Here is a 26,674-nt window from a genome sequence, read left to right on the forward strand (position 1 = left end):
CGCTGTTGTTTTTCTCTCTCTGATTGCCTCAATGGCAGGAGTTGAGTTCTCTCTCTGGTGCCTTGTCTTCAACAGGAGATAGACTTTTTCCTTGCTTAACGCTCAGAAAGTGAATCAGGATGAGTGGGATGGAGAGAAAGGGGGGTCGGGGGTCGGGGTTCTATAATCATTAAATAAAGAGAAGTGCACCAGTGTTGGGAGGAACAGTTGTTTTTTCTCACCTCTCCTGAGTTAACAGGAGAGGCAAGTCATATTTGCTGCTGCATAGTTCTTGACGATCGATGGTCATTCACTGACCAAAGGCTGTTTTCTAGTGTCTGTTGAGGCTCAGTAGTAATGCATATCCAAAGGTATGATTATGATTAGACTACAAGTTAGATCGCAACCTAGAAGAACATTTTGGATTGAATAAAGATGCTTTGCTCTAATTTTGTGAATTTCCATAAGCTTTTTGCTTTATTGATTCTGCCTTAATGCTGCTGAGATAAAGATATGTTTTTTTACCTGCCATCGTCGTGTGGCTCTATAAATGGTAATTTAGTTAGGAGTCTCAACAAATATTACATTGATTGCCATAAAATTGTCTTGGAGATTATGTTGCCTGAGTGAGTGAGCTCTGGGCTAGATGCGAGCATTCTATACCAACGATTATGATAAATGAATAAAAAGCTCAACAGTGACCCCACACTGTGACATATTTACTGGATTCACAGTAGTGCAAATACATTGGTGACAATGTGATAATGTAGCTGGGGAGTTGGACAGTCTGTAAAAGCACTTAACATCTAATGTAAAGCTTGGATATTTTCAGATGCCAGTGTTAACATGTTTTTATTTTGGATGTGCTAAGTGGAGGTCATTTAGAATTTCAAACCCAGGATTTGACAGCTGGTGGATATTTATGCTATGATTCACTGATTTTTTTGTTTTGGTCTTAGTCAAATGGTGAAATTTTTGCGTTCTGCAAGATATTGATGCTATCACAGCAAAATGAATAGAAATGTTGTCTGAAACCATACTTCACCTTACTTGATGACTCTTCTTTCCCCTCTCTCCTTTTTTTTTTTTTTTTTTTTTTTTTTTTAAAAGATAATTTTTTTGGGCATTTTAAGGCCTTTATTTTCACAGGAGAGGGGGAATGACATGCAGCAAAGGGCCGCAGGTCGCAGTCGAACTCACGGCTGCTGTGTCGAGGAGTAACCCTCCACATGTGCGCCTGCTCTACCAACCGTGCCAACCCGGCCACGCGATAGGGATCTTTTTATTATTACTTACTCCTGCCTTCCTCCTCCCCTATTGGCTATCCTACAACACATTATATGGTGCCAGTGACAGATATTAATTATACATGTGTAGCCTCTCATATGTAGGCTGGAGTGCCCCAAGGCCTTCCCTCTGCTTTGCCAAGCAGGGCAGAACCCAAAGGCAGGAAATCTGAGGCAGGAAACAGTAAATCTACCCTGTTACATAATGAAAACACAAACAAAACTCTTAATACTTTCAATTCAAAGCTTTTGATTTACAGTGCAATCATTTTCAAGTGCAGTTAAGATTATGCGTTTAAAAGTTGAGGTGACAACAGGCTGTGAAATTGTGTACCTTGTGTAAACCATGACCTGTGCCTGAGGTTGTGAATGATCCCAGCCAAGATCTCCTCCTGACAGATGGGAGGATCCTGGGGCAGAATGGTCTGTGATCTGTTTCTGGGTTACTGGTTCTTGTTATGCTCTGCTGTGCTCAAAGGCCAAGCATGATAAGGAGAGGTGAAAGAAAATTGTTTAGTTGATTTGCTTAATATCAGCATTGAGGGTGATTTCAATTTGAGATTACTCGGCCACAGCCACGAGGAGGGAAACCTTGAATACGGTGTATTCATTTACAGTTTTACTACATAGTGATCTTCATAATCTTTTGGTTAAAAAAACTGTTCTATCTTTTTCCTACATTATTCATAGACCAAAGCTGAAAAGATTAGTAAATTAACCAATGGACAGCAAATTAATCTGCAACCATTTTAATAATAGATTAGATTTGCTTGTCAAAGTGGAGGATTTGCCGCTTTTCTCTTTGTTACATCACCGTGAACTGAATATCTTTTGGTTTTGGACTGTTGGTCGGACAAAACAAGCAATTTGAATACGTCGACTTGTACTCTGAAACTCATAATCTGTATCTTTCACTATTTTGGGATATTCTATTGATCCAAACGATTAATCGGTTAATCAAGAAAAAATTGAAATGCCGTCTGATCGTTTTTTCCTTCTATTAGTCATATGACAGATATCAGATAAATAGAGCTGGAGCAATTAGTCATTAAAGAAAACTAATCTCCAACAGGTTTGATAATCAGTTGATCATTTAAGTAATTTATTAAGCTAAAATGCTTAATATGTGCCTGTTGCAGCTTCTAAATGTGAGCATTTGCTGTTTGCCTCTGTTTTACATCATTTAAATTAAAGATTAATTTTATTTGGAGTGTTGGTCAAAACCACCGCCAATTTTGCTAATCGATTAGTTGTTTTAAAACAACAAACGCACCTATTTGAACTGGCTTTCCAAAGCCCGGCCTGCTAGCCCAGGCTCTATCGACTTTGACTTTGAGTACCTAGAAAAGGGTTACTGTATATAAATTTGATGTATTATTATTATTATTATTATTATTATTATTATTATTAGTTTACTTTTCAAGCAAAAATGGCAACATTTATCCTCATTCCAGCTTCTGTGTGATAACAAACTGAAAGTGTAAAAATGAGAGGGGAAATTTGTCCTCCGTCTCTCCTCAGATACAATAAATTGAAGTGTTAGACTATGCTCGGTCTTAATTCACAGCTGCACTGCTGCATGCATACTCATCTCTAGTGTGTCAATCTCTAGCTGTGTACGGACGTCGACGTGTATTGTGAGAGTGTTTGCGGCCATGCTGCGTGCACTCTCGCACAGCTGGTCATGCCAGGGCTTGGAAGTGATGCCCGCCTGGCACGTTGTCCTAGAGTGGACTGGACTGTGGCTGTATGCTGCAGTGACAAAAGCACATTCAGGCCAGGACAATGGGGAGCCCACAGCCTGGGTTGTGTTTTTTTTTTTTTTTTTTTTTTTTTTTTTTTTTTTTTTTTTTTTTTTTTTTACACTCTCTCTCTCTCTCTCTCTCTTTTTTTTTTTTTTTTTTTTTTTTTCTTTTTTTTTTTTTTTTTTTTTTTTTTTTTTTTTTTTTTTTTTTTCTCTCTCTCTCTCTCTCTCTCTCTCTCTCTCTCTCTCTCTCTCTCTGCCCTCCTGTCTGTTGTGTTTGCTGTCTCACTATTTCTCTCGTTCGGTCTCATTCACTTAAGGCTCGAGCACACGCTCACCCAGCAACCTGTTTGTCGCTTTAAGAGAATAAGCTCTGCACAGTGTTGTTTCTGAAGCTGCTTTAGTCATTAAATACAGGGTGTAATTCTGTTATCAAGTTGGCGGTGATGTGATAGTTGGTTTCAGTGTGTCATCACTAAAGTGCATGCTCTGGTTTTAGTGCTTTAGTGTTTATGTTGACGCATTTGGCTTTGTGGGCTTTGCCAACAATTTGGGCGTGCTGGATTTGTCATTCATGATTGTAGCAGTCTTTCTCTTCATAATAGACACACAATGAATCCTGACCAGGATATTGCATATCGAGTAAGATCAGGGTCCGATGCAGACAGTTGATCTGTATTTCTTCTTTATACATGAGCTTATTGACTGACTTATGTTTTTTGATGATTTTTTTTTTTATTTGTAAGATGGAAGAAATGTCCCAGTTTCCAAGCAGATGTGTTCAAATTGCAGTCAAACAGTCCAAAACCCAAAGATATTCACTTATGTAAATCGAGAAAAGCAACAAATCCTCACATTTTACAAGCTGGACCCAGATAATGTTTGGCATTTTTGCTTAAACTTGAATTATTAATCAATTATTAAAATAGTTTGGAACTCAACGATTAGTTGATCGATCGAAGACTTTTCTCCGATAATCAAATAATTGTTCCACTCATTTTTCAAGTAAAAATGCTGAACATTTTTTATTTATTTTAAATTTTAAACATTAGGTTCTCTAATGTGAATATTTGCTGATGTTCTTGCCACCTTGTGCACTGGGATGTTATAATGGGATTTGTTCTCTATTCCCGGACTTTTTATAGACTAGAAAAGAAAGAAAGAATAATCTGCAAATCAATCGATAATAAATAAATATTGTTAGTAGGAACCCTTAAAGTGTTGTTTATTAATTTTCAGACAAGGGTTTATGATCTATTCCTCCCGCGTACTTGTTATCATGAGACCAAAAGTTCACATGTAGGTCACGTGATGCCTCCTGAGCCAACTCCGTTGAATGAAGACCATGAGATGCATTGAAAGCTCTGAATCATTTGTAAGTTGACCTTTTGAACCATATGTTGTCCGCAAAGGGCAAGCGTTTCACTATCCCCTGATCCCCCTGGAAGTCATGTATTTGTCCTGACAGTCAGTGGCGATGATGCAGACAGGTGAATTGAGTCGTTGACAGAGATAAGTATAGAGAATAAGTGTGCAGAAACAAGCTTTTAGTTGTGCTTCTTTTGTGTCAAAAGTCTTTTCTGACAAATGGAAGGAGAAACTCAATTGAATTAATCCAGATGAATTGAAACACCATATTGGAGCACAGTCAAGTCTTGCTATAAAATTACCAGACACAGCGGTGAGTCATCGCATGCTGGTAGATGTGGCAGAGGAGTGCAGAAAGCTGTCTGGTGGCAGTGAAGGGGAAATTAGGCCTGACACAAAATGATCTCTCCTCCACGCTTCGCTAAATCAGGTTTAAAACTAATACTGAGGGACAGAAGAGTCGATCTGCAGTGCAGTAGACCTCTCTGTAAGCCTCCAGCTGCTCCATAAATTCTGTCTGTTTGTCCTTGTCCAACTTCTCTCACAGCTGCACTTGAGAAGTAGAAATCTGACTGCATTGCTGGTATTTTAAATAGTAATGACTAAAAACATATTTGGACACTAGGGGTGCAAGAAATGATTATTTTCATTACCGATTAATCTGTATTATTTAAAATAGTGAAAAAAGCTACTCACAGTTTCCCAGGGAATTAAAAACAAATTGCCATTATAGGCCTTTATTTGATAGGACATGCAGCAAAGGGCTGCAGGTCAGAACCAAACCCACGGCGGCTGCGGCGAGGACTGAGCCTCTGCATATGGCCGTGCGCTCACCAGGTGAGCTACCCAGGCTCCCAAAATCCTCACAATTTAGAATTGGATGAATAGTAATCACTTTGGTTATCTTTTCATTGAGCTCCATTATCAGATCAAATTTTTTATTTGTCCAATACTTTATGACCAAAAAACTAATGACACTCCCAACATGTCTGGGGTGAATCTGCCGCATGTTTTAGGGAACACATTTTTATCCATCTTACTTATGCCACAGCCACTATGTCGCTTCACTTTTTGTCTCATCTCTTCATCTCGTCCATCATCCTTTTGGAGGATTGTTTATGTTTACCTGTCTGATTCTTCAAGATGGCGGGTTTTTTTGTCTCACCATTTACCCACCTCACCTCACTCTTCTATTTGTCACCTCTACCTGTCCTTTTTTCCTTTTTTGCTCAATTCCTTTGTGTCCTTTCTATCTCCCTTCTGCTTTGCTCCCTGAGCTTGTGACAGTGTGCCTGTTCAGAGGGTAGTGAATCATCTGTATTCCACATTTGGCTGTGTCATTACATTTAACCATTTTTATTTTGCTCTTTGAGCCAGAGGATGCTGTTCTTCGGCGCTTTCACCGACAGCGTTAGCAAGGGGTGCAATTCTTGTCCAACCTCTCTCACCTTTTCTCCCACTCCACTCAAAGGAGAGAGACAGGCAGGTGGAGGTGGTGAGGAGGCAGGAGATTGTGTTGACCTACCCTCCTTCCCTTCCTCCAAAGAGGCATCTGTTGGTAGATTGCTCTCTGGCAAAAGAAAGAGGAAAGGGAAATAAAAATGCTCAATTTGGGCAGAGAGGATGCACCATTTATTTCCTGCAGGAATTATATGGGATGTGGATAGTGCTTGTCTGTAAGAGCCTTTCTTTCACTCCTCTCCATCTGCTTTTACTAAGTCCTAATTTTTCATGGCAGCCATCTGTGTGTTGTCAGGCAGTGTGAGGGTGGCAGAGAGCAGGAGAAGAGGTTAGTGTGTCTCCATTGATAAGGCTGATTGCCTTGTATCTCTAACTGACCCTACTGTCTGTCTGTTGATGATATGATCCTTACCTTAAACCTTGTGTTTCTTTTCTTGCCTTACTATCTGTGTGGCTGTGCTTATCACTCTCTCTCTCTCTCTCTCTCTCTCTCTCTCTCTCTCTCTCTCTCTCTCTCTCTCTCTCTCTCTCTCTCTCTCTCTGCTGGCTCTCCTGTTATACATGATCATCTCGCATAAAAAAATCAATGATGGTCAAGCATGATTGAATGTAAATATATTGGCAGGGAAACAGGATTACAAGACATGTATAGTATGTAATTTTCATGTGTCATTGTGTGTCAAAATATCTGTTTCTAAACCAAAGAAAGTAAGATTTCCCAAAACATGTTCTCGATTATTATTAGCACTTTGGTCTATTGAAATATCTGAACAACTACTTTTTTTGCTATGAAATTTTGCTATGAATTCTACAACAACAATCAACAACAATCCTCGCCTTTATGTTATTATTAAATATTGTATTCAATAGGCCTGCACGATTCGGGGAAAAATATGAATCACGATTTTTTAGCGTAGAATTGACGATCACGATTCTCGATTCTCTGCCACGATTTTTTTTTCACAGTGTATGTTTATTGCACACATGAACCATGACAAAACAAAACAAATTGGCAGTACCAAACTTGGCACCTATGACACATTGCGCATCACCACTAGCCTGTAAACATGAGGCTTCAATGAATAAAGAAAATAAAGTACATACTGGCCATTTAAGTACAGTAGGCTACCAAAAATAGTGACATATAACACATTGAACTAAATATGGCCCTGATACAGGCTCTACCTTAACTCCTTGAACATGTCTTTACATAATTAAAACATGTAAATGTTAGGGGTGGGGGAAAAAATCGATACAGCATAGTATCGCGATATTTTTCGTGGCAATACTGTATCGATACACAGACGCCAAGTATCGATCTTTTATCATATATGTGTTATATATCAGTTTGTCTGCTTGACAATCACATTTTGCACCAATAAAATTGAAGTGAGATGAACAAACAGAGAAATGCATCTTTTTAGATAAAACATATGTTGACAAAATTGTCCTTTCGGGATATCATTTGAAATTGGGAAAAATCTGAAGTTGGAAAAAAGGTAATATATCGCAGAATATTGCAATATGTTTAAAATCGCAATAATATCGTATCGTGACATAAGTATCGGGATGATATCGTATCGTGAGGCCTCTGGTGATTCCCGCCCCTATAAATGTCAATGTGAACTGCTTTCAATAAATAAATTGAAGGAGAGAAAAAAAACAAAAAACGAAGTCATTTAAAAATTAAATCTCGAACAGGGGTGAATCGAGATCGTGATTTTATAACGATTTATTGTGCAGGCCTACTATTCAGTCTATTTAAAAATTAAAAGATTACAAAAAAGGCTAGATGATGATGAGAAGATTTTCTAAGAATCGTGGTTCACTTGAAACAACTTTCTTGCCTTTTCTTAAGACACCATGGCTACATCCCAATAGCTGTAATGTATTCATTTAGAAAGTCTGTTATGAAATACATGAAGAAATCTGTGAAGCACTAAGTTTTGAATTTACCAATTTGTTTTTCCACTCTTAGTACAATTTTGATAACAAGTCGTAGTTAACAGAAGAAATGTAATTTTTTTTCTCTGACATTCTACTTTCTCTTTTTCTCCCTTTTTAAAGTGCTTACATGCAGCATTGAAACTAATATGAATGTATCGGTCTGTCTCTGCCCTGATTACACTTGCAATGTTAATTTGCACTCACAGAATACCTGCAGCTATTTTTAGAAAAAGCTCCACGTTATTGGGCTTAATTATCATCTGAAATTCCAATATTGTAACAATAACAATAATTTAATTTTCTCATTTATCTGAGAATAATATATTGGCCACTAATTTGTATTGAGCATCCCTAATTACTGTCATTTGTAGCAGGCACTGTGGCACTGAAAGCGATGCACTGAGGCAACTCAAGATGATCCCATATATTTATATTTATTCATATATTTAAGTCTCTTTGTCTATCTGTTTAGGTTTCTCACAGTTTACCATAGTGCCTGCAGTAGGTTGAGATTTGATGCTGTGATTAAACCATATGTGCATGGGGACCCACAGCAAAACCAACATTTGTGTGGGCATTTAATTTCTGAATAAAAAATTATCTTGAACCTGAGGAATTAAGGTCACAGTGTGTCCCACTTCTTCTCTGGCCTCAGAGCTGATTTTGGCTGAACGGTTAGTTGGAACCAGATGGAGAATACTGGATGTCCCACCGTGGCTGCTATCCACATGGGGTCCCAGTGCACACCTCATTCTCTGTCTTTGTGTTTCTGGATCGTGCTGAGTCTAAACACTCAGGGTTAAAACAAAATGACTGATTGACTCCGATCTATAGTATGTTATATGGCGCATCAGGCTGTCAGAAGAAGAAAACAAGGCTTCTGTCATCCCTCACCATGGTGTGTCTGTTTTTTGCCAAATTATTGTTGAGATATTGTTTAAATATTACAATTGGGCAACAAATTGAATTTATTGACATCATATATCTTACAGATTCACTAAATATGTCTGAATCCCATATCAGTTTACTAAGAATATTAGCTACAATAACCAGTGATATATAACCAATCAATCAGCCCATAGTCCAGTCCAGAGATTAAGAATCTATTGGTGGCAACTGTATTAATCAGGACGAAAAAAATCTGACATGAGCTGGCACTAACAATGAAATATCTTCACTGGTATAATCAGGGCTCAACATAAAAAAAATCCCCACTGGCCCCAGGGGCCAGTAGATCAGAGTTTTGCTGGCCCCTTCTACATTTTTACTGGCCCTGAAAGAAATATCATAGGTGTGATTGGAAAATGACAAAAAAGCAGGAAAAAAGCTAGCCACTGCCACTGGATGTTGTGCCATTAGCAGCAAAGCTAGACCAGGGGTCATCAACTACATTCAAATAAAGAAAATAAAATTATACCTAATACGCATCATCTTGTCATCTTGATATTTTCACTTTCTTACTAAATTAATGCTATATTTTTACATTAGTAAGCAAACCCCTAAAAACATGGAAAATCCATAATGATAACTAGATGATAAATGATCTCAGATTAGTCCTGTATGCCTAATTTGAAATAAGACATTTCTGTTGCTAAATAATACAACTGGCAACATCGTCAACAATGAAGAACGCGTCATTCACGTGCATATTAAGTAGCCACGTGTATTTGTTTTGGTCTTAAAATACATCCATAGGTTTACCGCTCCAGCGAAGGATGGCTCGTTTAGAAATCAGCTACGTTTACAAGAGTTTGTCCAAAGTTCAAGATTGGTTGCAAATTAAGACAAACAGTTAGACTACAAACTGACATCTTTCATTTTAGCTCGTTTGTAAAATTCGCTGTTTGCAGAGTAGAGCTGTGTTTGCACAGCCGTGATTGGGCGCGAGTGGAGAAGCGCGAACAGAGCAGACTGAGATATCGGTTTCTACGTGTTTCTGCCTGTAGAACAGGTAGGTGCGTTATTGATAAGTATTGACTCTTTAATCATGGAGGTTTTATTGTAGGCTACCTACTTACAGTAACGAGTGTAGCGTTAGTTCATCTGCGCCATCGGTGGTAAATAATCCTCGCTAATGTTTCCAGTCAGTAGGCTACATGTGCTGCGTGTAACGCACACACCAGTGACTGTGGCTGCAACCAGCCCGACATACGTTTTTACTGGCCCCGGGCCATCGGGCCATTGCTTATGTCGAGCCCTGGGTATAATCATTACCTATAATTTCCTATATGTTCTGTTTTAAAATACCTTATGTTGACAAGGTTGGTAAAATATCTTGTGGTGCACAGAAATGTATCAATAAAATTAAACAATAATCATTATCAAACGTATGCATTACATCAGACAAACCTTTTCACACATTTAAAACTAAAACTTCAGTAGCTAAGTTTGTTAGTTTGAATAATTAATTTGGAAAACTATCACAGGATATGATTATGTTGTGTCTCTATTATTCCATTAAAAATCAATTAATGGGGATATATTATCACCGAGATCTGCACGATAATATTTCAGTCTTTTTGCATCTTTCTCCTGTGCCGAGCTAACCTGCTCTGCCAAACAGAATGCTGTCTGCAGGGGCATCCAGTCCCACCGCTGAGCTAATTAACAAGGTGTGTGTGTGTGTGTGTGTGTGTGTGTGTGTGTGTGTGTGTGTGTGTGTGTGTGTGTGTGTGTGTGTGTGTGTGTGTGTGTGTGTGTGTGTGTGTGTGTGTGTGTGTGTGTGTGTGTGTGTGTGTGTGTGTGTGTGTGTGAGGTCTCGCTGTGTTTATATCTGTGTGTTGCAGCCTAATGCCAGGTCACCCGGACTGAGCTGAGTCTGTGCCAATGCAGGGAAAGGGCTGTTGTCAACACACACACACAGTCAGCAAAATAACAGAAAATCCTGTATGAGGGCAGCTCTGGGGAGACACTTACATTATGGATTCTCTTGGAAGGGGCAGGACAAAGTGTGTGTGTGTGTGTAATGGGTCAAAAGGTGTATGCTCGGCTGCTGTATTAATACAACAACAAAAATAAGATTTTTTTATTTTAGTAGTTTGAATTTAAGTATAATTATATTATTTATTTATTTTGGTGCTATGCATTTGCTGCTGTGATGTTTTTGCACTCTAATATAATACATAAATAATAAGATAATACATAAATGCTAACCTTAAAGATAGATGAGCTAATCAACAGCAGCATGGGACAGAAGTTGACTCAGCCAATCAGAGCAGAGTGCTGCAGCCTCCAGTTTCACAAGCTGTATCAGCTCCTCTGTGGCTACCTCCGCCTCTTCTGCCTCGTTCCTCCATCGATTTATCTCTTCTCTCTCCTGTATTCCCTCACCTTCCTCCCCCATCTCCCCTGTCACTCCTCCTCCCTGCTTCCTTTCTCCGCTCCCTCCTTCCTGTGAGTTTATCCTTTTGAAGTCATTTGTTAAGCTCTCCTCTGTTCTCCCTCTGGGCCTCCCTTCCTGCACTATAGGTGTCCAGGGAGTTTTTATAAAGTCAGGACTCTCTGGAAGCTTGTTTATGTGTACTTTGGAGAGACTTTAATGCTGCAGTTTCTTCTCAGAGGGTAGAGAAAAGGCTGAGCATAAACATTTGACCGATTGTTACAAGGAACCCAATAGGCATCCTTCCAGGTTATTATCCCAAGCACAGACTGTGATGTAGAGAAAATGGAAGTCAGGCAAATTAAAAAAGAATTATTATTAATGTCATCTCCTGCTCTCTCATACTTCTTCTCTACCTCTTTTACAGATTGCTGTGAATCTCTGAGTGAATATGGCCTTCTTTAAGAACAACTTCTGGGTAAGTGTAAATTGAAAACACCTGGAAAAGAGTCAATATAATGATGGAGATTATGTAGAAAGACATGCCTATGGTGGCTACATTGATCATGTTTTTACACCTTGAGACACTCATGTGAATTACTTATTCACATGTTATAGCTGAATCACAAACATGAGTCACTGAGCTTTTCATTTATATTCTCAGTCAAGCAGCCAAACCTCTGGCTCCCTGCTGCTCCTCAGGTAGGCACAGGAAGCGCTGGCTGTTTCCCTCCTCCGCTCACTTGAAAGTAATAGATCTTGTATTCAGTGATCTGCTTATTTTCTGCCACATGGAGAGCAATGTCATTCAGTTATTGTAGGCAGAGATGATGTCACACTCTGCAGTGTTATTAATGTAAAAGGCTTTTTGTCTGTAGTAGTTTCAAATGCTTTTAACTTGCTATTACTTATTTCATGGAAATTCTTGAAGCTTAAGATGTCTTATTCTTGAAGCTAAAGATTGCTTTGTCATTAGGGCCAATATGATACCTGAGTTTCAGTTTCAGTACCAATACCATAACAATACTTTTTTTGGATACCTTAATTTGGGCGAATATGATTTTATTTTTTTATAAGCAAACGTCGTTTGGTGATGAAGGCTGTGCGATGCAGTTGAAAGTTGTGAAAAAGCCAATAAGTAGATGTGTAAAGATTTTTTCCTCAATATGTCAGGCAGGGTTAAACAACACACTTTACCAAAACAAAATATCATCTTAAGTTTTTTTTTTTTTTTTTTTTTTCAGGAAATTTCTGATCAAAGATATTCTTTTCCTAAACCCAACCCTGGCTTTATTCTTTTCCTGAAGCCAACGGTTCTTCTTTTCCTAAACCCAACCCGCGTGTGACGTTTCCGAAACCCAGCCTTGCAATAACACGTAGCCTCGCGATAACACGCCACGTGGCTTTAGAAAGTGGCGTGTGTGTTTATGCTGTGACGTTGCAGACTGCCGTCCACTGTATACAGCATAGACATACACGCAGATAGCTGAAATGCATACAGATAACACACCACTTGGCTTTAGGAAAGTGGCGTGTATATTTACGCGAAGTCATGATGCCATGTTCAGTATCAACACATACAGTAGCTGATCATTATGAGCCTTGCAAATTTAGGATTTACATTATTGTGTTTGAATGCTTTAGATTTTACAAGTGTGCCTAATAATAAACTGGTAACTCATACTACGCGATACCAGTTAATTTTGGCACATTATTTAGATTAATTTGTGCAGTAATTGATAGCCTCATTAGCAGCTTTCCTCAGATGCGTAAAGTAGGGAAATCTCTTTCATCCCCCCCCCTTCTTCTCTTTCCCTTATTTTCTTTTCCTTCCTCAATTTCTCCTCTCTCTGTCCCCACACATCTGGTACATCTATTTCAGGTGTGCCCTATTTCTTCTACCTTGCCTCATGACACTTAGAAAAGTCCTCAGTAATATTTTAGCAGTAGCACTATAATTCAGACACAGAAACGGTATTCAGATAGGAAAATGAGCACATTTAACCGGGAAGGAATTAAAACATTCAAGGTTCTTGTATTAAAAAAAAAAATGATCCAGTATCCAGGTTTTTGTACCTGGGGCAAAGATCAGAAGGAGTGGTTGCCTATTGATCATTCTCTGTCAATCCGTCAATGTCAGCATCCAGCATCTTAAAATTAAGCTGATTAGATAAGAGGAGGTGTTTATAATTAAAGGCCAAAGCATTAAACAAGATAATGGTACTCAAAACTATTGGTTTGTGGATATGCATGTGCGTTTAAATGGAAGAATATTAAAATAATAAATAAAAATGCCTGCTAAACAGCCATCTATGATCCATGGATATTGCAGTATTTTTGCTGTGGGCAGAGAAGCAGGTCTGCAGGCACAGAGGCAAGTGGAAAAAGCAAGAAAATGAGAGCAAACTGGTAGCGAGGGAAGCAAGCTGACAGGGAGTCAATGCAGCAGAATTTTAGCCAGGCATGAGATTCAAGATGAGTTCAGAGAACTCATCTTCCTGCCTGTATTAAATTTTAGGCTTCTTCACAGTGCCTACCTTGAAAATACAGCTACATTTTCTTGATCCTTTAAGCTAATATGTGTTATTTGTGTGCCTGCATGTGTTTACGTATGCATAACTGTGTTTCCCACCCAGCCTGAATAGCTGTGTAATACAAATCAACCCTTCGGTTAATTAGACAACACAGCCGCTTCGGGAACAAGTCTCACACACACACACACACACACACACACACACACACACACACACACACACACACACACACACAGACACACAGAGCCTTGTCTTGTTTGGCTCAAGAACATTCACAGCCGCTCACAAAGCCTCCTCATAGCACGCTGTCCTTTCCCATTAACTACATATGAGCTGCAGTCATGGCCCACAGGGGGACTATCAGCTATAATTAAGTACATCATTAGTAATTTAAGGCACGGCTAAGTCTTAGGAATAGATTTCTTAAAGGATTTGTGCTGCTTAGTTGTTCTTGGAATTTAGATTTTTCATTTTCAAAAAGATTTCATGCAACACAACAGAATTTCCTCATGAGATTTTTTTTCAAGAATAGATAACCAACTAATATAGCAGGCAAATTCCCAGGGCCCTGGACTCTTGTGGGCTCCAAGCCCCAAGTTTACTGTGGTGTAAATTAGTTTGGGTTCATTTGATTGAATATGGAATCTGCTGTGAGCCTGGTTTCAGACCTCTGAATCAGATTTGTTTGTCTGGTGTTGTGCCCGTTAACGGCTGCTTCCTCTGGTTGGAAAAACAGATGACTAATCGGAGTTTATTAGGCGGGATTCAGAATGGGGATGTCTTCTTGTGTAGATAACTAGCTACCTAGCTACAGCCGTGAAAAGTGTGTATGGGATTGTTGCAGCTGAACAAGTTGTAGAAATACCTCTTAAATCGACTAACCGGTCTCAGCAAACGCTACTCAGCTTCTCTGTCGACTAAAAATGCCACTGGCGAGTCAAATTTGGCTAACATGACCTCAGTGTCAAAAACAGAAACAAAATGGTCGTTCTCATTATCCAGCTAATCTGCCATTTGCACTGGTCCTGTTGGGTCGTTAAAGGCCACAAGATGTAGAGTATACACAATGCAAAAAAGTCCATAGCAAGAGACAGCAAAATGTTTTCTTCCAAAAATTTAATAATTACTGTTTATTTTCTCCACGATTTTTGATTTATTTTAATTTTTTTAAGTTTCTGAGCAGCTCCTTCATTTCTTTGTGCATTGCACTGTGGAATAATAGTATCCATCAATGGCACACTCAAAACTTAAGGCATTCTGACTGTTTTGATTTTACTTTATTAACACACATACATAAATGCGTACATACATACTTAAAACCAGCTTGGAGTTGGGATGCCACTATCGTCACTATGAATGTGAAGCTCACTTATCCGCAGAAAGCAAGAGAGATACTTTTGAGGATTACGTTGCTTTAAATAAGAGAATAAAGGGAATAGCTTTACAACTTAAAAAACATTGTGCATTTGTGCCTGGACTGCTTCACTGCAGACAGTGATGGAAATTAACGCCGCACAAATGAAAAAAGTTTGGATTTATTATTAAGATGAGCTGTAGAAGGCTCTTTGATAATATTCCCATCTCTCATCTCAGTACAGACTGTATTCTCTCTCTGCAGGGGTGAATAGACCATAAAATGTCCTTGGTGTGAGTCTGCAGGATATCCGAGGGGATTTAAATGAACTATTTCCAAGAATAACCGTAAAGATCAGGAAGCTGTCCTGTTTTGAGGCTGTACAGTATAAAGTGTTGTTTTCTATTTTCACTTCTTAGAATCAGCTCCTTCTTTGCCTGCAGATACAAGAGTGTGTGTGTGCATAGAAATACACACAAACAACGCCCAGTGGGTTTTTATTATTGCCTGCTTCTAGTTTAATGATGCCATCGTTGTTGCCCTCCCATCACTTTGAGTCATGGGGTTTTCTCTCGGGGTGAAGAACAGTAAACACACAGTGTGGAACTTTTTCTCCTTCCCATGTGTCCCTCCCTCTTTTGTCTCTGCCTCTTCACTAATTTTATCTCTCCTGCCCTCCTCTGTTCTTTACAGCTGCCCTTTTTGAAAGAGACAGTTTCTGTGTGTTTCTGTGTGTGTGTGTGTGTGTGTGTGTGTGTGTGTGTGTGTGTGTGTGTGTGTGTGTGTGTGTGTGTGTGTGTGTGTGTGTGTGTGTGTGTGTGTGTGTGTGTGTGTGTGTGTGTGTGTGTGTGAGAAAGTAAGAGGGAGTGTAACGAATGAAATGGGATACTTTCAGCATGAAATGATTCTGGACACCTTCGTCACATACAATGTGGTGAAAATTCAATCTCTGCATTTAACCCATCCTAAGCATTAGGAGCAGTGCACAGCCACACACAGCATCTGGGGAGCAACAAAAATGTGAGATTTTACTACATGTGATGGTTTACCTTTTAAAGTATTTTATTCACTGGATCAGTCAAAAACTGACATTCTCGTGAGGTTATTTGATCTATACACCGTTTCATGATATATGTTTCATGATATATCATTATCATTCAAATGGCGCTAATGGCATTCATTGCATGCTTCAAAAGTAACAATTTCAATTTATCAATGGCACACATTGATTTTGCGAGTGCCACTAGCAAGGTAGCACGGTGGCTCAGTGGTTAGCACTTCTGGATCACAGCAAGAAGGTTCTAGGTTCAAACCCAGGTCGTCCAAGGCCTTTCCCTATACTTGCGTGGGTTTCCTCCGGGTGCTCTGGTTTCTTCCCACCATAAAGGCATGCATGACTGCAGTTGAAAATTTGCCGAATGGCTAACACTGGCGCATTTACAGAAATGTTGATTCATGTGCATTGTCCTAATCAAAAATAAATAAGTCTTAAAAATCTGAAGGTGGACATTCAGGCTGTCACTTCCCCCCCCCCCAAAATCATTTTGGATAGTTGTAATTGCGTATTTCCTCTGGACAGCATGCACTCGAGAGACCGAGAGAGTGTATGAGAAAGAAAGCGCGAGAGCTACTGGTACAATTACAAACGCACTTATTTTTACAGTCTATGAAACACACTCATTTCTAGCGAAAGAATGTAATGATTTATAAGATTACAGACATCCTTTAATTTTGAATGGTGGTGGATATAGCTCCCCTAGCGCATTTTGTGCCCATAAGATTTCTGTTTCACTGTGGATGACTCGGGCAGTCCACGTCCGCAGTGCTCAGCACTCAGTCAGGGAGCACAGCAAGACAGATAGACGGACAGATAAGACAGACAGGCCAATACAGACGTGCAGCGAGAGCGCACTGGGAGCAAGATGCCTGAATATTAATTATTGTTTCACTGTGGACATCGTCATATGCCAATTCGGTAGACATAGCCAAACCCTACCAGGAACTATCCACATGGCCTATCCCTCCCCTGGAAACCCAGGAGCATCTTAGACCAGCAGAGGTGAATTTCTTAGACTGGCCCACACAGCAAATAAGTCTAGAGCTATCAGTGGTGCCAGGCTGCTGCTACCTGCTCCTGATGTTATTGCTACCTCTCTGCTGTGGGATTGTTCGGTCTGCTCGACCTGCCCAGTCAGCAGAAAAAGTTTCTGTGAGTCAGCAAAACTCACAACAGCACTGACAGACCAGTCAGTCGACTGGCTGGATGGCTCGGTGATATACTGTCTAAAGCAGGGGTGGATTGTTTTTAGCTTTACTTTTGACAGCTTCCTGATTTATTGCAGCTACATTGTGTGGCGTACTGAGCTGGATCATATGTAATATGTATTTTGATTAATTTGCAGCAATTTTTTGCAGGAGACTTAATCAATCAACCTGTATTTTCTCTCCAAAGACCATTAAGGAGGTATCCTGATTTACAACAGTGTCGAGACGTAAAACAATACTTTCAAACAAAACGTCAAACAATAAAAACAACAATGTATGATAGTTTAAAGTTAGAATACAGGATAATAAACATGCTATGGATTATATAATAAAATGGAAGAAAGAAATACAATGCCTTATGAAATAGAAACAAATCAATAAACCAGATAAAATTACTGTATAGTTAAAAGCATTTACAATCTAAACATGGTCTGAAATAAAGCCTTTGAACAGTCGTAGTGGCGGCAAGTCCAAGTTTAAAGCCTTTTGCAGGTGATTCCATGTATAATGTACACTATAGGAGAATTAATGTTTTCCTAGATCAGTTCAGTTCAGAGTAATGGAATGTGGAGAAATAACCTATTCTGTGAGCAAGTACCAAGGTTATGTTAGTTCAGAGTTAAAAGGAATGAAATATTGGGTGGAAGCATCTGTATATAAGCTTCATAGATGAATCTAAACCAATGCTGGTCCCGCCTCACAGCCAAATAAGGCAAGCCAACCTTTTGGTAAAAATGGCAGTGGTTGGTGCTGTAAGGATCACCACTTAGGCAGCAGCTTTTCCATATGTAACATCCCCATAATCCAAAACAGATACAAAATATTGATTAGACCATTTGTTTTCTATTGTGAATGAGGAAGCACTTCTTATTTCTGTACTTCTGTACCAAGTATTGTTCTCAATTTAGTAATCCAAGCGTTAATATGATGCTTGAAGTTAAGATTATTGTCCAGCCAGATACCAAAGTATTTATACTGTGGCACTCTATAAATATGCCATTTGCCGAATGATTGTCAAAAGATTCGGTATGAGTATTCTTGGTGAACAGCAGCATCATTTGGTTTTGTCTTGAGTTAAGAGTTAACCTGAAGAAGCAAAATGCACACACTGTTAACTCTCAACAATCTACTTATCTTGGGCAGTTATTTAAAGGTCTTATGTGCAGTCATCTTAAACAAATTACAGTATGAGCAGCCGTCCATAATTGAATATAAAGCCCTGTGCTGTGAATGTGTCCTTTCATAATTCATACTAGTTAAAGACTGTTGCTGCTTTTACATGTTGTGTGAATTCAATCTTTGTTTGTTTTTACAAATATGCCGATTTATCTTTTTACTTTCAAAACATTAGTAAACAATAATTTGAAGGTCCCCTTTCAGTAACTCTGGGGACCCCCTACGGGTCACGGACCCCCTGTTGAAGAACTCTGCCATAGGCTGTAGATGCTCGCAGAGAAGCAGACGCACACCTCTCCAACTTTATTGTATGGATCTATGGGTGAAGCAGGTTGATTCAACTCTGTTTGGGAGGGGGCGGGTTTGAAACGGAAACAAAGAAAAAAAGTAAACGTCACGCAAGTTATACATGCAAGTATAAAAGAAACGTGGACATCTCCGAGTGACCACCGTGCTCAGAAGCCCAGAGAAGCATAATTCCAGCTTTGTCTTTTCTCTTTTGTTCTGGTCAATTCTGCTCTGCTCGGCTCAGTACCTTAGTTTCATATGACTGAAGGGCTGTATTACAGAGCAGGAATGTTCTCAGACACTGGATCCAGTCTCAGTCAGTCTGTAAGGGCAGATTTGACAAATAGCCAGAACTAAAGGCAAAGCTAGACTTTGCCAGAGAATGAAGCACTGTATCATAAATCCTGAGCCAAGCTGAGCAACACTTCACTTTCCTGATCATACAAATGTTGAAAAACAGAGCAAAACGTCTTAAAAAAAAAAAAAAGTCTAGAAGAAACAACTTTTTTTCCACTGGGAATGGGCAGTGGTGGAGGAAGTGCTTAGATCTTTAAATGAAGTAAAGGTAAATTGTGGCAGTTGGCTCAGATGATATTGTTTAAGGAGCTTTTTCAAGAGAGCATGTTACATTTTATAATCTTTCTTTGAGCAGCAAGTTGATGTTGTTGATCGAAAAAATGGTGGCGTGTTGGCTAAATGTGGCTTTTGATCCAAATTATTTAGCTTGTTAGTAAAATCAGAAATGTTCCTTAACTGAGCTGCATCTAAATGTTTAAGCATGTTTTAGTAATTGACTCATGCATTTCTTTTCACATTTCTTTTTTTTTTTTCTCACCATTTTCTAACAAAAAAGAGAATTTTGTCTCGGACACAGTTGAAGGTTGGCTTACATTAGAGCTGGGCCATATGGAAAAAATCAAATATCACAATATTTTTTTGTTGTGGCAATATTGTAGGGTTGACTATCGGTGCTTTCACTAAATATTAACACAATGAGAGTTTTGAAAAATAATCACCAATAATGTGGATACAATGACTAAGTGGGTAAAGGCAAATAATATAACAGCTAGTACGTCTGGTAAGTTCAGAAAATGACATCACTTTACTGTAATGCAGCCCTTAAAACGAGGAAAAGACAACACTTGTGTGTCATATCACGATATTACGCTATCCAAAAGACGATATGTAGCCCCATATATTGATGTCGATATAATATCGATATATTGTCCAGCCCTAGCTTACATTATTTCCAAATAGCAACATTTGTGTTGCAAAAACAACACTGGGCAAATAATAAGGTAAAGATTCTACTTATATCTTCTTCTTTCAAACTGTTCATTATCCCACATTTTGCACGATTTTGAGAGCAACATGTCCTAATAAGGAGATGTTGTCTTTAACAGTAATAGATGGCTTAAAAGGAGACCTCATGGTTACTGATCAAAGGTATAGTCTCTAGGGGAGGGAATCTTCAAATGTTTCCCAATTTCAAATGATGTCCCCAAAAGGCAACTTTGTCAACATCTGTGTTATCTAAAAAGATACATTTCTCTGTTTATCTCACTTCAATTGTATTGCTGCAAAATTTTCAATTCAATTTTATTTATAGTATGAAATCATAACGCGAGTTATCTCGAGACACTTTACAGATAGAGTAGGTCGAGACCACACTCTATTATTTACAAAGCCCCAACAATTGCAGTAATTCCCTCAAGAGCAAGCAGTGCGACCAGTGCGACAGTGGCGAGGAAAAACTCCCTCTTGGGAAGGAACCTCGGACAGACCCAGGCTCTTGGTAGGCGGTGTCTGACGGTGCCGGTTTGGGATGCGATGAACAGTGGCGATAATAGTCACATTAATAATGGAACAGTGATTGGGGGTGTCAAGCAAACAAACTGACCAACACATACCAATACATAATAAAAGATCGATACTTGGCATCTGTGTATCGAGACAGTATTGCCCCCCCCACACACACACACACACAAACATACACGCACACACACACACACACACACCCCTAATAGTCTCCAATTTGTCAGTGTCTTAGATGTATCTACAGTAAGAGAACATTTAAGATGATCAGGCCAAGTTTGCACTGAAGCTATAGCAAAATTAATTCAAACATTAGCCACAGTTCTTTAAATCAAGATTTGTTTATTTGATTTTTTTTTTGCAGAAAGATACAAAATCAGTTAAAATAGTATAGAATAAATATGTGTCTCCACAACACATGTAAGCCTGAAGTGTCTCCAGCAATGAACATGGCTGAAAGAACTGACCCTTGGCTGAACCTAGTTGTTGACCCATGTTAATATGTTTTTTCCTAAAGACCTTTGCCGGGGCTTGAAAAAGCATTTTTAAGTGTTTTTAGAGTGGGAATGCTTGGACGTCACATATACTGCAAATGTTATACATTGAAATTTGTTTTGCTTTGAGATTTGAGGGTGAAGATCAGCACACCTGTTTTTAAAGATCATAAAGTTCAGTGGCCCTCACAACCATAATAATAAACCGTTTGAGGAAGGCAGGAAAAACCAAGGATCCTAACCTCCTAACAGAGCAATGTTGGCGTTTGATTCGCTGAGATAAAATGATAATTTCCCTGCTGCTTACCATCCCCCTGAACAAATTTCAACAGATCCCCCACAGCTTTCAGTGGTCTTCAGAAGTCTTCATGAGAAAGTTGTCGCTGTACAGATTTTACACCTCCCCGTACACCCCCCCCCCCATTCCTCTCTTCTCCTCTCCCATCATTCCCCTCATTGTCATGGTAATGGCCTCCATCGTGCGTGACCAAAACGGTCAACTTAATTGATGAAAAAGAGATCACCAAGAGGGGAGAGAAGAGGGGGTTTGCATATATCAGACATCAAGGATTTTTATTCACTGAAGGCTTAAGGAATACATTACGGCACTTGAAGACACTTGAAGAAGACTGTCAGTGGGTTTGCTGCTCTCATGCTCTCAATCAAGAACCTGCACACTTAAACATGCACAAGAGTATTTCTGTATCAGAGAAGAGGGACTTGTCAGTGTGGTCACACTCATTTCAGTTTTATTGCACCTTCCAGTCTAAGGCATGTGTTCCCATACAATGAGTCCTATTATAAAAGCTGATTGGACTGTTCTGTCTCCCTCAAGTTTTTGACCTGCGGCAATCCATATATTCTTTTAATGCGAGTTATTCATAAATCTGTAAACAACATATTCATTGTTGTTAAAGGGTAAGGCTGTTGATATTCTATAGTCTTAGGTTTTTGTTAAAAATCCCAGCATGAAGGCACCAAAACCAACAGTGGGTTTGTCCATCTCTCAATACTTTCTGACTTTCGTACCCTGTCTGTGGCACTCAGCCCCAAGCCCATTTATTACAAATGAACACAAAAATCTTTAAAACCAGGACACAATATATCATTTCATTTTTTTAAATGCTCAGTTATTTTATAAAACAGCTGGCCACTGTAGGCTTTTTTTTTTTTAGCAAACATTACTAAAACTGGAGTAAATAGTTATATTTCTTGAACTATTTTCTGCTGCAGAGTGATAAACATTTGGTTCTCTAGTGAGTATTTACAGCAGCAGGACGGTGTATGTGGGATTGGCTCAAAACAAACGCACACAATCATTCAACGTTTTAAGATCATATCAAAATCACAAAGTGAAAGTTGCATTTATTTTAGGGAACAAATTAATGATGCAAGTCATGTAACAGCAGCAGTAGCACTATCAACAATTGCCATGGACCACACAATTAACTGAGCGAACGTTGTAGTTATCTTGTATACTTCCCAGTATTGGATTCATCAGTCCTCACCTGAAGAGATAATTGCATGAAATGTTTGCCACAAAATTACATGAGTTGTGGGTATTTCTATACCTCAACAAGGTGTTTCTTCCTAAAATATGCTGCTTTTTATGTCTGGGTTATACTAGAAAAGAAGTGGTTTGTGCAACGTGTTGACTATGTCCGAAATCAAAAGTGTTTATATTTGTTTGTATTTGTATATTTATAATGGCCACACTGACTGAGGACTGCAGGTAAATAGATGGCCATTGTTGTGAGGGGGGAACACGATATTGTTTAAATATGGGGAGAACATTGCACATGTTCACATGCGCATGTCTCCTGGAAGATCCTCATAGTGTTGCACTTGGTTGTAACCTGGAAGAGTGGCAGAAATAGTTGTGTAACGAAAGGGGAAAAAAAAAAGAGACGCCGTGAAGTGGGTGTGAATGTTGGACCCGTCCCAATCCAACGATGGAAAGGTGTGGGGGGAGGGGGTTCTGAACGAAGCTATTTGACCATCTGACAAACACTTATGATGAAGTATTCTGGCAGCTTTAGGGGTGTCAAAACTGGAAACTTGACAGTGGCATAAAATGGTGGTTGGATGTTGACAATTAGAAACTACTTTATGGAGTCTTTGTGAGCAGTTTTCGTGACAAGGTCATGAGTAAATATTAAGAGCATTTGCCAAAGTAAACATAATATGCCGAACAGCTAAAATTCTGCTGCAATAAAGTTACAGAATATTGCTCAGAGCACAGACTGCTTATATTATTTTTTTCAAATATTTAACAAGACTTCTTTCTGACTATCCAAATACTGTTTGCAAAACCATTTGAGCACTAATTTTAATCTTTGATCTGTGGACAAGCTGTATTTGCATACATCTGACAGACTAGCCTGCTAACAGTGGTGGTGAGTGTGTGTGTGTGTGTGTGGGTATGTGTTGGTGTGTGTGTGTGTGTGTGTGTGGTGTGTGTGTGTGTGTGTGTGTCTTAGACTGGCAGCTCACCTTTCAGTGGTGAGGGTAGAGTTAAACAAAAGATGTCTGCCAACTGCCCCTGCCAATGAACAACACAATACTGCCTGCAGCACGCCTGTTGTTTTATAAAAAAAAAAACCACTCATGTCAAAGCATTCAACTATTGTGTAATAACACAAAACCCTGTCCTTTTGTTAAGAAGGGGAGATTGAACATGAATGAGATAGAAAACAACATGGTTCTGTTTCAGAATTATGTAACTTGCCTCCCTCAACAAATAAGATGTCTAGCACCACCCTGATACAATTGTGATTATTAGATTTGAACTTGTGATGCTTACAACATTGACAAATGACATTTGATAAACTCAACTCCAACATGTTTTCCCAGAAACATTGGCCAAATAAAACACCTTTCAGTAAAATGTACCGTGTATTTTGATAACCTAACCTTTTTAAAACAGCAGATCAGTCTCAGAAGATGCAAATATCCTGGCCAATGTGACATTTTCAGTTTGTCTGACAAACAACCCCAAACTGAAAGATATTCAGTTAACTATCACATAAGAAAAAGATATGAAGCAAATCCTCACAATTGAGAAGATGGCTTTTTGTTTTCAGATCTAATCTGCACACAGGATTATAAACTTTATTGGACTGAATGAAGGCAATTTTTCGACCCTACGATCTTTAGTGGGGCAAAAATATTGTCGGAATGTTGCCTTTTCTCTGTGGAATATGCTGTCTATTTTCTTATACATTATGGGATAAAGCTAAGTCCTAAATCTGACCGTCATTGTCAGCAATGTTGCTTCAAAGGCTGAGCTTGCTTGGTGTTTTCTGTCAGATCTTGTCCTCAACCTGTCTGAGACGCCTCCCAAAACAACAGTTTCTCTTCCTGACCACTGGGAGTTTACAGTCCAGTGACTGTGTCTCTGCTTTGCATGCTAACTATGCAGGTAGTGTGTGTGTGTGTGTGTGTGTGTGTGTGTGTGTGTGTGTGTGTGTGTGTGTGTGTGTGTGTGTGTGTGTGTGTGTGTGTGTGTGTGTGTGTGTGTGTGTGTGTGTGTGTGTGTGTGTGTGTGTGTGTGTGTGTGTGTGTGTGTGTGTGTGTGTGTGTGTGTGGTTTATGGTGGCTCTTCCTTGGCATTCCAGCCATTCCCCTGGTACCTGGGAAATGGCCTGTTCCCCCTTCAACATGGTATTTTTAGGTCCTGAGAAGCAGCTGTCTGTGTCTGTGTCTGCACAGACAGGCCCGGCCGTCTGTTGACTGAAAAATGTGGCAAGGCTCAAGAAGCAAACTGGTCTATTTGTAAAAGTGCTGCATCAGTCAGGCTCTTTTTCGGATTATGAAGACTTAAGTTAACAGATGTGTAGGTTTGTGTGATTACGACAGCTGTAGTCTGTGTTAAAGCTAAGCAGAAATTGCAGGGTGGGCAACTTTTCTATGAACAACAACGCAACTTTGTGGTTTTCTCACATTTTACTGAGTCCGTAAAATGTCAGCAGCAACCATGTTCTGTTGGGTTTCATCAAAGCCATTGCTTAAACTCTCCTCAAGACCCATCTCTTCCCATGGCCTATCCGTAGCCCCACGCCCCTTCGCTTTTCATCTGTGCCTGAATCTTGTTTTGTTTTGTTTTGTTTTGTTTGTCTTTATGTAAAGTGACTTTGAGTTTGTGAAAAGCGCTATATAAATTCAATTTATTATATTATTAAACCAGAGATCTTCAACATGTGGTCCGGGGCCCCTAGGAGGTCTTCAGAGTCAATGCAGGGGGGCCTCCAAATTATTGTTAATTTCCGAAGTTTTTTTCCAAAATTTAAAAGTCTTAACATGAATCCAACATATTATTAGCAAATGTAAATCCCCACTGCTTACTGGCTTTAGGTAAGGTAGTCACTAAGGTAGTCACCCACAGATAATCATAAGGATTATAAAATCATGTAAACAATTATTAGGCTATTTTGCACAAAAAATGTATGTGTAAAGGTTTTAGGCTGCCCTACAAGTTATTGTAGGTCCAGTTTAATATGCAAATTCATTCTAGACAATTTATGTTCCATCTCTCTTTTCAGTTAAGGGGTCCCTGGTTTAAACCAAGTCCAACAAAATGGCAAATGCTCCAACGATTATAATAGCAGAACATAATGGTCCTTTGGTTTATTTAAAAAAAAATATATTGTCTTAATCTAAGTAATAAACTGGGGGTTCATGGTGGCATCTATTAGTTCAAAATGTTATCCTATTCACCTGTAGTGTCTTGCCTTAAAGTAAAACTTTAATTACATGTACAGTATACTGTAGCTCCCACAACATTTATAATAAACCAATTGAGTCTCTACACACAACTATAAGGTCTAGTTTTGATGTCAGTTTTGATGAAACTTTAATGATACCCATCTGTTTCTTGCATTTTATTAAATTATTTCCAACTCTAAATAGAATTCTAAGCTGGTTTCATATGAATGTTTACAGTGCCGTAAGTGTTGAATGTTCTTTATGTGACTGATAGTGAAATGTTCCTGGGAGCCACTAATTAGTCTGACTGGCTGTCTTTTAGAGGAGTGTCAGTGGCGAAATGTAATAAGGCTTAAAGTCAAAACAAATGTAATATTGCTGTACTAAATCACCAAATGACATCACTGTCTTTAACTTTCTAAGATTGGTTTGATGTTCCTCATTTGGGTGCTAACAGACAATGTGTGTGTGTTTTAACTTCTACCTTGGCAGGGGGAGAAAAATGCCGGCTTTGACGTGCTCTACCACAACATGAAGCATGGCCAGCTGGCAACCAAGGAGCTCGCCGAGTTTGTCCGTGAGAGGTAAGTTTTGTGTTTATTTGTGAATATCTGTGTGGGAGATGGCGCTAGTGATGGGACTCGGGTGGAGAAATTCTACATTCTTGAGTCTGAATACTTTGAAGGAAAGATGAGAGACTGTGCCAAGGTGAAATGCTCAGAGATGATAAATTAACTGTTTTGGATTTCATCTCTTGCTGTATCTAACAAGGTGTTTCAAAGTCCTGTCAGAAAACACTTTAACAAGTCTTTATTTTTTTAAACTGCTTCACTCGTCCCTCTCCGCTCTGACCCCTGTCGCACTACTGTGCTACTTTTGAAGTGCACAATCTCTCAAACACTCACACACATACAAGCCTAAAAAGTGGATTATCCCTTGG

General features: G+C 39.1%; 1 protein-coding gene across 1 annotated transcript in view; it reads left to right on the plus strand.

Annotated features, from left to right (window-relative positions):
* Positions 1 to 26,674, plus strand: part of fcho1 (FCH and mu domain containing endocytic adaptor 1) — a 63,386-nt gene that overhangs the window by 2,101 nt on the left and 34,611 nt on the right. Inside the window, 2 exon segments of the mRNA XM_039811643.1 lie at positions 11,532 to 11,582; positions 26,227 to 26,318. Coding sequence (XP_039667577.1) covers positions 11,556 to 11,582; positions 26,227 to 26,318 — 119 coding nt within the window. The 5' untranslated portion in view covers positions 11,532 to 11,555.

Source organism: Perca fluviatilis, chromosome 9 (genome assembly GCF_010015445.1).
Source record: "Perca fluviatilis chromosome 9, GENO_Pfluv_1.0, whole genome shotgun sequence".
NCBI lineage: Eukaryota > Metazoa > Chordata > Actinopteri > Perciformes > Percidae > Perca > Perca fluviatilis.